Genomic DNA, 12393 nt, shown 5'->3' on the forward strand with positions numbered 1-12393 from the left:
AAGTCTGAGATTTCACAACAGAAGACAATGGTACAGAGCCACAATGTTACTACAGTAACATTAATTACTTGCAAATAGCAACTGTAAACATTTAATGGAAGTTAGGTAAGAAGTCAATTCACACATTTCAGAGTGTAAGCTGAGCACTATAAGTGTCAGGAAAGATTTCTTACCTACACAGTAAAATAAGAGCACACAGAGATGGAGCTTTTTACATGGGGATCTCACTGCTCTGGCATGGAATGGGAGCCAACTCTGGGGCCCCAAACCCATTCCCAGTATCCCATTAAGAGCTCTCTGTGAGAGTGGAATCTGGGCCACTATGGGAAGACAATGTTTGGTGGGGTCAGGGCCAAAAGAAAGCAAAGTGTCTTCCCCACCATCCCTTTCTTATAGGTCAGCCCTGGCCAGAGAGGATCCCTTGCAGCCTGGCTTTGGTGGAGGGTAGAGACATGAGACACTGGGGTTCCACAGTAATAAATCCACAGGGTTTGAAGGAGGAACCCACCACTCTTTCATGTGAGGAGCAAACCCCATACAGTTCCAGAGGATCCTCAGGAATTTTTCTCACCTTTGGCCATTCTTTGTGCACCACTGTGGCCCATCTGGCCAAACAGTTGCAAACTGAGAACTAATTATTGCTGTTCTGAGCTGCAACAGTTTGCTCTTATCAAATGTTAGTGCCTCACTCTGGCAAAATTAAATTTTCCAGGGTCTACAGGGCCTATATACAAATGGAATGTCTGAGCTTTTTCTCTCTGGTTTTCTCAGTGTTTCCACCAACCAGGAACATAAATACCATGAAAAGAGCATATTGTACATTATTTTGACCTCTTCGTTGGATCTCAGAGGTGAGTAAAATACATTAAGTCAAATGCAAATAGACACACATTGTTAAAATACAAGGCAAAGAATTGAACTTTATTATTAAACATGTGTACATCAGGTGGCAGGCAATGTTTTATTTAAACTAATTCACCAGTAAACCAGTTCAGTGCTTCTACTAACAGTCATGCAATGAAGTTTGTATATTTATTTAAAAGCAAATTTTAAATTAAATTAAAATAGGCTGAACCAATCTCTGAATAGAATTGCACCAGAGATGAATTTAGCCCTCAACAAAGATTAGAGCATTTCTCACCTGTATGTATTCTGATTCTGATCAACATTAAGGAAATGCCCATTCTTCTTCCAACTTATTGCTGGCCTGGGGATTCCAGTGGTGTCACAGGGCAGGGTGGTTTGGACATTTACAGTAACTGTAAAATTGGTGGGTCCAGGAGCGATAGATGGAGGAACTAAAGAACATATGAAGCCCAGGTAATTTTAAGAGAATGTATATTTTTTCAAGTTGAACTATTTGAAACTATCCTTTTCTGTAGCACGGATCATTTGACATTTATAAATTTGTCAAAAAATGCACTTGGGAATGTCTCTCAGTTCTGTGTATATCCTGTTGATGTACACACACCAGTTAACACAGAACAATTGTTTTTTCTGTTCACAAATATTTAGGCAGTGTTCATAACAAACAGAATTTCTAAGGGCTTACAAAAAAAAAAAAAAACTAGAGAGAACCCTTAAACAAAATTCCAGATGTGAATAATTCTGCATTTTGGGGACATCTATATTCTGTGCTTGGATCTGATTTTCATTGACCCTTTTCTCTATAATGGCCTGAACCAGTGTCCCAGATCCAAATAGCCCAAAGCGTGAGTACTTGAAAAGCAGGCTCTGAGTTGCTTTTCTACAGTTCCAGTCCATTACTAATATAAATTTCAAGATTCAGCAACAATCAAGAAATCCAATATGTCCAGTTTTTGCAGAACACTTGTGTTTATCTGAAAAAGAAATATTTACCCTGGACTTGTAGATCAATTCGCTTGCGTTCAGTACCGGCTGCATTGGTTGCCATACACAAATATCGTCCAGTGTCGGTAACGTGTGCTGTGTGAATGTACAGGGACCCATCCTCTAACACTGAATATCTAAAACAAAGTTATAGGCATTAATTTAATTTTTCATGGCAGGAACTGTGGCTAAGTGTTGTGAGAAAAGAGAAACAGAAGAACACAGGGGGCACAAGGGTAGGCAAAATGTGTAGCACCTTAATTTGGCCATATAAAATTTTCCTTTTTGAACATATTACACTCATTCTGCCTTGAGTCTGTCTTTCTGCACTTCTGCTAGCCTCTTACACAGTAATTATGAAAACTGACTCCTATCATGACTTTCAAATGGAAATACATCAGCTTTGTAGATGTTATGAAAGAGGAGATTTTTTATTATCACTTATTTAAACTGAGAAAATCCAAGTGAGGAACACACTGAATGAATGAATACTAACATTAATACTGAGTTTGTGAATGTAAAACTAATGCAAATAAAATCCCACGAGATTTCACTCCAAGTCTTCTATTACAAATACATTGTTAAAAAGTTTCTACAGAATGTTATTCTGACTATTAGATGCTACCTGGCATTGTTTCCAGCAAAAATAGCCCCATCCTTTCTCCATGTAATTCTTGGGGTTGGCACTCCTTCTGCAACACACTCCAGAACAACAGACTTATTTATATTCACAACAACTGTTTGAGGACCATCTTTGATTGTGGGAGCAACTGTATAAGAAAGAATTCCACATGATATTAGAGAGAGAGAGCTGTATTCTGAACTGTTTTAAATTAGAGCCATGGAAATGTCTGCTATGACCAAGGAATTATGCCCCCATGAGTGTACCAACAAGCTTCTTTAAATCTGCTACAATACATGAAAGCTGGTATGCTGTAATGGAAAATTAAAGAAAAACTTCTTATCTTTTACAAATTAAAAAGATGATAGATTTCTGTGCCACCTACTAATGATCTTACATTGTTAGAGTTGGCACATGGCATGGTCTCAGCACAGGGGAAAGAACAAGATGACCTCTTGAGATTCCTTCCAGCCCCACATTTCTAAAATTCTTTGATACCTTTTAAAAATCAGGAAATCAAGTAAGACATTGAGACTATCTATCCCAGACTATGTTTTATTACATGCAAACTGTTCGTTTGAACTGAATCTAGGATTTTGACTCTGGCATGAGAGATTGAAATTAGGGCTTAGTCCTCTCCCAGTAGCTGTACCTCAAAATTAATATCTGTGCCTTTGCACACTGCAGTGCCTTGTAGTAGTATGGCCCTGTCTTAATAAGAGAAAAACTCACCCTGGGCCTTGTTAACAATCTTAATGGAAAATTTATGTGTGGCCAGGAAGGTCCTATGCTTAGCCTCTCTTCAGAACTGTTCATTCATTATGTCCCATGCATCAACCAGAAAAATATGCTATAGAAGCAATTCAGACATCACCCTGCTCAATGGAAACCAAATGCCTCATCTCTGCAAAGCACCTCACCCTAGACCTACAATGACATTAGGTTCCTAATTGCCACTAATTTCAGTGGAATACCTTTGTGGATATGGGCCCGATTGTGACTTTTATAACACAAACGCACATGGGGGCAGAATGAAAGTTTCCTGGGCTATCTTAAAACATTCTTTAAAGTATTTTTTGGATTGATATATTAACAAAATTACTGTACTTCTGCTTATTAGTTGTGAGGAGTCCAGTAAACATATTCCACCTTTTCCAACTTTCAGACATACTGTGCAAAGATTATAATAGTTAAGAATTAATCCATATTCTTTACCATTTACAGTCAGCACAAACTCTCTGGTAGTTTTTCCTGCTATGTTACTTGCCACACAGGTATAGCTTGCTGTATCACCTAGGTCAGCATTATTGATCTGCAGATATCGGCCACTGGATAGGATCCGGACTCGAGGAGTTGCCTAAGGAAAGTTCAACAAGCAGAAATAATTTTACCATGTTTTTCCATTGTACTGAAAATTCATGTTACAAAGTAACAGGAGGTTTGATAGAGTGGCCATAAGAACATAATGGGTCAAATTAATTGATGGCTTAACTTCATTTGTCTTGGTAAAGTTACAAGGATAAACAAGGGAGACGAGGGGGACGGGGTAATATATTTATTGAACCAACTTCTGTTGGTGAGAGAGAGAGAGAGAGAGAGCGCGCTTTGGTGCAGTTTTCTAGACCTGAAGAAAAGCTGTGTGTAAACTCAACAATTTGTCTCTTGCACCAACAAAAGATGATCCAATAAAAGATATTGCCTCATCTTGTTGCTCTAATATCCTGGGATTGACACAGCTTCCTAAACACTGGATGCAACATAAATAAGGCTCTGTTACATCTCTTAGAAAATTTAGTTGAGTTTTGAAATATTGATGGCAATTTATAGACTCAATCATGAATTCATTACTCGGGAATTTTGCCTGAAAAGGGGATTAGAATTTGTGACCAAAACAATTAATTATAAATTTTTTTTTTTGGTTTTCAAGTAAGATGGCAGTTTGATGGCACAAAATTGAAGTGCATTCTTTACCCACACCCAGGCATATCACTGGCAGAAGAAATAAAAGCTTTCCCACACTGCTCTTTCAATGTGCCACAGCCTTGACCTAAAGGAATCATTTCCATTATGCAACAGATTAGCCTCTACATTGAGACTGCCTGCAAGGATGCCAGAGCTGGTACAGATCCGTGTCTGTCTGGCAATGCACTGAGTGTGAACAGATTGTGCAGAAACAGCCACTAGATGTGAATTGCTTTTGGTCACTGCCAGTCTGTACAAGATTTGTACCCGTGTATAATACTGCCAACTTCAAGTGTTCAAATCATCCAAGGGCCCACACAATCCTCAAACTGGCTTAAAAATCATGACGGGTTCTTTTAATACTAATTTTGGTGTTGTTTAACTTCTCTTATGGTTCTGAACCTTTAGGCCTCCAATTCTGCAACTCCTTCTCTGCAGGTGGACTCCAGGCTAGTACAGAGCCCCACTGAAGTCAATAGGGCCTCCCATAGTCAAAGAGGTCCACCCATGCAGAACAGATTGCAGCACTGGGGCCCTAGAAGTGAAATAAGCCACCTCCCATTGCCAAGCCCTTGGGCAGAAGCTACTTAAAATGCCTCATATTTGTAACAACTGGTATTTTTTATATATTTGTATTTACTCTTCTTACCTATTTCAGCACAATTGCTATGACCTTAGAAGCATATAACATAACTGAGAAAAATTAATTCACTGTCATTGCTACTAAGTAGTTTTAAATATAGTACCATATATATATGACAAAACAAAGGCAAAAAAATTATAGTTTAGTCCCCAAACTGTACTTTAATTATAATCCTCTTGATAATGAAAACTTCACTGGGTCCTATCTTTAAAAAACGAAATCCACTGCTCTGTTAGGGCCTGATCCAAGGCCCAATTAAGTCAATGGAAAGACTCCCATGGACTTCAGTGGGCTTTGAATCAAGCCTCTCTAATGTATCTATTAGTTAATACTCTTAGGACCTGATCCTACATTCCTTGTGAACCCAAATATCACAGTCAAACCATTCCTAGAAATACAGTAATGTCAGATACACCTTTTGTTCTGCTGTCAGAGATGATAATGGTGCACAAACATACCATTAAACAAGCACAAGATTTAAGATTTGGCAATTAGAGACAGAATAGGAGAGAAGATTGAAGTTTTCCCAATGGAAGACGACAAAACTGGTAGGGAATGAAGTTTCATTTAAAAGCTCATATGAGGGTATAACTAAAAACAATGATGATTTTCAATTAAAATAATGCTGAAGTACTACCATCCAAAAATTGGTATTTTCCAAAAACTTCCCTCTCCTCATTGTGAAACCATCCACTTTTCCCAAGGCAAAGCAGGATTACTCTTTCCACTCCTGGGTGTACCTCCCTCTATGTTTCTTTAGTGGACGACAGTCCTCCTTTGAGGTCAGGAGAGTATTTGGCTAATTATGTACACAACTTGAACATCTCATTTTTCCTTATTAGGCAAAAGTGATCTGTTTCCAGTCAGACTTCCAAGATCAAAAAAAGAAAACGAGAACTGTGCTCCAGAAATATGGGAGATATATGCTACACTCAACAATGGAAAGAGTAGTGGGGGATAAAGGAAACCCAAATCTCATAGTTGCACTTCATATGGCAATTTTTTTACAAAGGTTTGAGTGGACTGAGTGGTTCTTTTATTAGAACAGTGTGAATGTAGTACAGCTGAGATGTTCTAAATAGCTCTGCAGACTGAAGTCCTCTATTGACCCACAAAATATGTGCAGGATAGTGAAAGCATCACCATCCTGCCAAACTAATATGCCTCAACCCTAACTTGAAGGGCCCAGTTCCAGGGCTCATAGTAGGGCTGGTTAATACTTCAAAAATAATTCCCAGATATTCACGTGAATAATTGATTATCTTTCAACACTATTCACAAAACGTCTTAATTTTTGTTTTCTGCAAACACCTGTACAAGTGATTTTTTTTCTTTTTTTTTCTTAAAAACATAGGAATGTTGACAGAAAACAAAAGCCTCAAATACTTTTGCAAATATGTTTTCCAGGAAGGTACATGTCAGAAGCATTCATGCTGCCTTCTTCCAATCTCTTTCCAGCCTCCTGTTTATAAAAGCTTGTTATACAGGTATGAAGTAAAAATACTACCAGGTGACCTAAGTGGTCAACCATGTACCATGAAGGAATATCATCCAAAGGAATTGTGCTTATCTCAGATATAGTGACTGCAGGAGCTACTGTTGAAGTGGTGCCCTTCCTGTCTCTAGACTATCCCTCAAAGGCACAATCCAGTACTCATTTAGCATCCAATATTATTTTGTTCTTTAAATATACATTAGATAAGAGTCTTATGGATAGGAATTTCTCTCTCTCTAAAGAGAATAAAAGAAACCTTCTTACACACACAGAGGTCAGTGGAACACTCTGTGAATCCCATAAGCAGTCTCTATTTCCAAACATTTTTTCCTTTTATTGGAACTGGACAAGTGAAGCTGGAACTGGCAACAGCCTATTTGTACTGGAACCCTTTTTGGTGCAGTCATGTCTTTGCCAGTTAAAACACTCATGTCAGTACTGGCATGGCTATCTGGCCCAAGTTCTTTGAGTTAACTCAAACTTAATGTATAAGTATCATCCACTGTCATCGGGTTGCGGGTGTGGGGGAGAGACAACAGGGGGACGGAAACTTGAGACACAAACAGCCAAAGAATGTCTGTGCTCATCCTAAATGGATCACAGTGAACCAAGAGGTCATGGATGAAGTCTGGAAAGGGACCAAAGTTAAGGGACTAACAAACTGACGGTTCACATGGATTTACCTTTTTCTTTCTGAACAATTAAAGGGCCAATATAAAGCAAAAACCTGAGTTTGCTCAGCACAGTCTCCAGGAAACCCAACATGACATGACATTAGACAAGGCCAAGTAGTCAACTGGGGAAGGGCTATGTGATTGAAAATCTATGTGGCCCTACAATGGATAACGAGCAATAGAAAAGTCTCCAGTTGAACTACTCTGTTCTTCCTCCTTTGACTTAACCAATAAAGATGTCATGCCTCACTGCCACTGCATTAAATTCTGAGTCAATAGGTGCATTTGGTGCAAAATTGTGATGATTAGCAGAGATTAAAGTAACCTACTTATTTCTCTTCAATTTAAAGAAATTTCTTTCCTTTCTAAATGTTACTAGAATATGAAGATTCATAATATACCCAAAGTTAAATGTATAGTGTAGTCTTTCTCAGCTACCTTTCCTGGGAAGCCATTCAGGAGTATACCGAAGGCTTCTAGGATTGCTCAAAGGATCCAGGAGGAGCAAGGGATCCCCCTAAAGGAAAAGAGAACAAATCACAGAGGGATGGCCAGTTCATGTGGTCACTGTCTTCATGTACTTGTTTAAGTCAAGTTGTATTTGGACCAGGGCTACTCAACAACCTTCTCTTGACCTCAAGGGACCACAACTCAACTGAGTAAGCAAATGAGTAGAATCAGAAATTTAAGTGCATGCCCTTTGTGCAGAATGCAAAGATGTGACAAATTTGTGAAAACAACATAGCAAATGTACCTGTAAAAGTTCTCCATCTTTAAGCCAGGTGATCGTAGGAGGTGGCACTGCATCTGACTTGCACTCCAATATAACTTGTCTGTTCTGCAGCACAGTGAGATCCTGAGGCCCACTGGTACCAGCAATGTTAGGAGGAACTGTTAACAAAAAAATAGAGAATAAGAAAAGCATGAAAAATATGAACTTTAATTAAAACATTTCTATGGATAGAATCCCAGTGTGTAATTCTCAAACAAGATTTTGTGATATACCAGCGGAGCAGCCGTACAATTAACTGCTTTTGCTTTTCATTGCCAATATCAGGTCTGGTTTTTATCTGCAAAATATATCACCCTCATTTGACTAGCTATAACCCACTTCCTAAAACCGCACGTCACAAACCACTAACTGATAGAAATTAGTTGAAAGTCCATTCTCTGTGAAGAAACGAGCACTTAGCCAGATGAAGTCAGGATACCTCAAGCTCCATAACCCTCTTCATCAACAGATTCAGATATGATCTGTCATTCACTGGATAAGCAAAACCTTGATTTGATAAAACTTCTTCACTCTAGGAGGAATTCATGTAGGAATTGTGCAAGTCTGCAAGAAGCAGAAAGCTGACTCATCTGAGAGACATTTTTTGTGAACTTACTTCTGCTGCCATATTGTCATTTAACACTGACTTTTCTCCCTAGGGCATGGAGGAAATTATTTTGTAGTGTCTTAATCTTCAGAGACTAGACTGACAAGATCTAAGGTCTATTCTAGATCTAGAGGAGCCGACATACTGATTCAGCTGCCATTTCTTTTATTTTTTTTATATAATATGAAATCTATATTGCAAATGTGTGTCACATACATATATCCTGTCCTCTTTATTCCTTCTGAGTCATATTGAAAAAGGCCAAAGGACATCAATTCCTCTAACTTTCTTTCTTACTCTGATTTCCATTATAATTGCTTGTGTTTTATTTTAAATAACTAAGTTTGCAATGTTCCATTATAATTGCATCATATTCTGAATAGCTACATTATATACAAACATTAAGTAACTGCACTTGATTTAATATCCTCTTTCTGAGGAGGTGTATTGTCGCTTCTGTTTTCCTGACCCACAGTATACAGATTTATAGATTCTAAGATCAGAAAGGACCATTGTGATCATCTAGTTTGACCTCCTGTATATCACGGGCCATAGAACTTCCTCAAAATTATTCCTAGAACGTATCTTCCCACTGTGATAGAAATTGGTAAATTGTGCCAGTGGTTAATAATCCTCATAGTTAAAAATGGACTCCTAATTTCCAGTCTGAATTTATCTAGCTACAACATCCAGCCATTGGACTGTGTTATACTTCCGTTTGCAAGACTGAAGAGCCCGTTATCAAATATTTGTTCCAGATAAAGGTACTTATAGACTGCAATCAATTCACCCCTTAACCTTCTTTTGGATAAGCTAAATAGCTTGAACTCCTTGAGTCTTTTGCTATAAAACAGATTTTCCCATCCTCTAATCATTCTCGTGGCTCTCTTCTGAAACCTTTTCAGTTTTTCCAGAATACTTCTTGAAATGTGAACATCAGAACTGGACACAATATTCCAGGAGTGGTCACACCAGTGGAAAAAAAGAGACATAATATAACCTTTTTACTCCACTGAAGATTCACCTTAGTTAGCCTTTGACCAAAGTGTCACAGTGACCAAAGTTCATATTCAGCTGATTATCCAACATGATCCCCAAGTCTTTTCCCAAGACAGAGTCCCCCATCCTGTAAATATGGCCTTCATTTTTTGTTCCTAGATGTGTGACTTTACATGTCACAGTACTGAAACACATCTTGTTTGCTTGACCCCAGCTTATCAAGCAATCCCGTTTGCTCTGTATCAGTGACCTGTCCTTTTCATTATTTACTATTCCCTAATCTTTGTATCTTTTGCAAACTTGATCAGTGATGATTTCTTGTTTTCTTCCAGGTCATTGTTCAAAATGTTGAACAGCGTAGGGTGAAAAACTGATCCCTGAAGTACCATCCTAAAAGCACATCTAGTCAATGATTACCCATTTACAATCACATTTTGGCATCTATCAGTTAGCCATTTCTTAACCCATTTAAGGTGCTATGTTGATTTTGTATCATTTTAGTCTCCTAATCAAAATGTTATGTTGCACCAAGTCAAATGCCTCATAGAAGTCTAAATATAGTGCATCAATTACGTTTGTCTACTAAATTTGTAATGTCAGTGTTTCCTTTCATTTGTTTATCCTTTTCCTTTTTTAAATTAAGTATAGTTAATTTGTAAAAGGGAAGGACTAATAACTAAATAACCTTAAAGGGTACTACCAACTCCACTTCCCTTAAAAAAGATCTGCTTTGTTACAGAGATCCTTACTTAGGACCTAGTCCTTGGATCTTCTGTTCTAGAAAGGAGATGACAGATGCAGTCCAAAACCAGGTAAAATCAGTGAAAATGGTACTCAAAGAGTTTTTTCTTTGTCAGGCATTATTCAGCTTCATAACTTTTTCTAGCTTTTAAAAGCAGTAGATAATTCAGTATTAGGCTTACAGTATTAAAGAATGCTTTAGTTGTTTCCAGATCAAGCTTACCATGCACTCTGACTAGATATTCTTTATCGTCATCTCCTGCAGTACTAGATGCCAAACACGTATATCTTCCTGTGTCTTCCACCTAAAGGACACCCAGATAACTTTAGCAGAAACTTCAGAATATGGGACCAATTCAATTAAAACAGCAAAAGTAGTAGTGATGTTCGCAGTTGTCTTTGATTAGCAGATATTGGTTAAAAAACACAAGGGAAACAGAAGAAAAGAGACAAGCAGTTCCTGGGAGAGTAAGCAACCAGAAATATTTGAAAGCTTGTTTATTTTATTTGGGGTAGATTGTGGCCATCAGGCGACAACCCTTTGTAGAGGTGGTTGGCAACTGCAGCATCTGAGAAAAAAAGCACCAGGGCTAATGTGCGTCGAGCAGATACATTCTCTTCTGGTGTGGTTTTCTGCAATGAACAATCCATTAGGATGGAATAGATTGTTCTCTGAATGCCTCAGCCCATACAATCGGCCAGCATGGGATGAAGCGGAGGAAATGGGACTCTGCCTCCTCCCCAAACCTTTCTTGGCATCTTGCTCCCTGAGAGAAGGTAACACTAACAGTGCCTATGCTCTCCAGAGCACGGGAGCATACAGACTGCTATTATGAAGAGGTCCTTTGCCTGGCTACAAAGTTTTTGGCTCTCCCCTATCTGCTCCTGCACAGTCATGCAATTACCTCTCACAATCTGGCCTTTACATAGGTATTCTTGTAAAATGTATCCTTCTGCCCCCGAGAATTATTTGACTTCTCAAATATTTATTAACATCTTTATTATCTTCTGCACCTCATAAATTGTGCTTTGTAAAGCTTTGGGGGTGGAGGGAGGAAGGGGTTTATCATATGAGCAACAACAAAAAATTAGTCTGGATCTGTTTTTGTCCAACTCTTCCCATGATACTGCATGATGAACTACAAAGTTGAAGTTCAGCTGTCTTCATAGTGATTAGGGTATGTGGTTTTAGTTTTCTAGGGATTTTTTTAAGTCTCCGTTTAAATTGTCTGAGTTGATTTGAATTTTTTCTTGTATGATAGGATAAATAGCAGTGTAGCTATGGTAGCACATAGTGGTGGCAATGGAGGCAGAGCTGAGCTGACTGTAGACATAGTGTGCCATGAAACTGGTGCAGCTCAGCTCTGCAAGCCAGTCCAGGGTTTGCAAAGCCAAACATAATTTACATGTGTCAGTCACCTGAGCACTGGCTAGTCGAAGGACCTCTCCTCCTCTCAGGACATGAACATTGTCATTCTGTGGGAGTGGACGCCCATCCTTCATCCATGTGATTCTGGGGACTGGGATGCCAATAGACATACAAAAAAGCTCCAGTAGGTGGTTAACAACCACAGATATCTCTTCTGGTTGATCAGATCCATTGATATGAGGGGGCTCTGCAGCAAGGAAAGACAATTCATGTTCTTTACTAACAAAAATTCAGATTTATAAAACATGATGGGCAATCACATGGTTAGAGTAGTAGATTCCAGACTGGTGTGTTTTATTCGTGCTCAGTCACCGACTCCCTGTGTGACATAGATCAACTCACATGAGTTCTCTTTGCCTCAGGTCAGCAACATTAGCGAAATAGAATCATATTTTCTTCTGTTACATGGGTGTTGTGAGACTAAACTAGTCTGTGCAAAATGTTTTGATATCCTTGGGAGAAATACACTATACAGTAAAAGAGAATTTGTATTAGATCTTCAGCTGCTGTAAATAGGTATAACATCGTCAAGCTATGCCAGTTTGCACCAGCTGATCATCTAGCCTATTGAATTTAATTTCTGTTACATCGAAGTTAT

The 12393-nt window shown here is 38.6% G+C and overlaps 1 protein-coding gene across 1 annotated transcript in view; it reads right to left on the bottom strand.

The window, feature by feature from the left end:
• The window catches only part of HMCN1 (hemicentin 1), a 342169-nt gene that overhangs the window by 57765 nt on the left and 272011 nt on the right, over positions 1-12393 (bottom strand). Inside the window, exons 69-75 of the mRNA XM_032783448.2 lie at positions 11786-11982; positions 10590-10671; positions 8002-8138; positions 3689-3830; positions 2477-2621; positions 1861-1988; positions 1142-1298 (exon numbers count right to left, since the gene is read on the bottom strand). Of these exons, the coding sequence (XP_032639339.1) occupies positions 1142-1298; positions 1861-1988; positions 2477-2621; positions 3689-3830; positions 8002-8138; positions 10590-10671; positions 11786-11982 (988 nt within the window). The remainder of the gene's footprint in view (positions 1-1141; positions 1299-1860; positions 1989-2476; positions 2622-3688; positions 3831-8001; positions 8139-10589; positions 10672-11785; positions 11983-12393) is intronic.

The sequence above is a fragment of the Chelonoidis abingdonii genome, chromosome 7, assembly GCF_003597395.2.
Source record: "Chelonoidis abingdonii isolate Lonesome George chromosome 7, CheloAbing_2.0, whole genome shotgun sequence".
NCBI lineage: Eukaryota > Metazoa > Chordata > Testudines > Testudinidae > Chelonoidis > Chelonoidis abingdonii.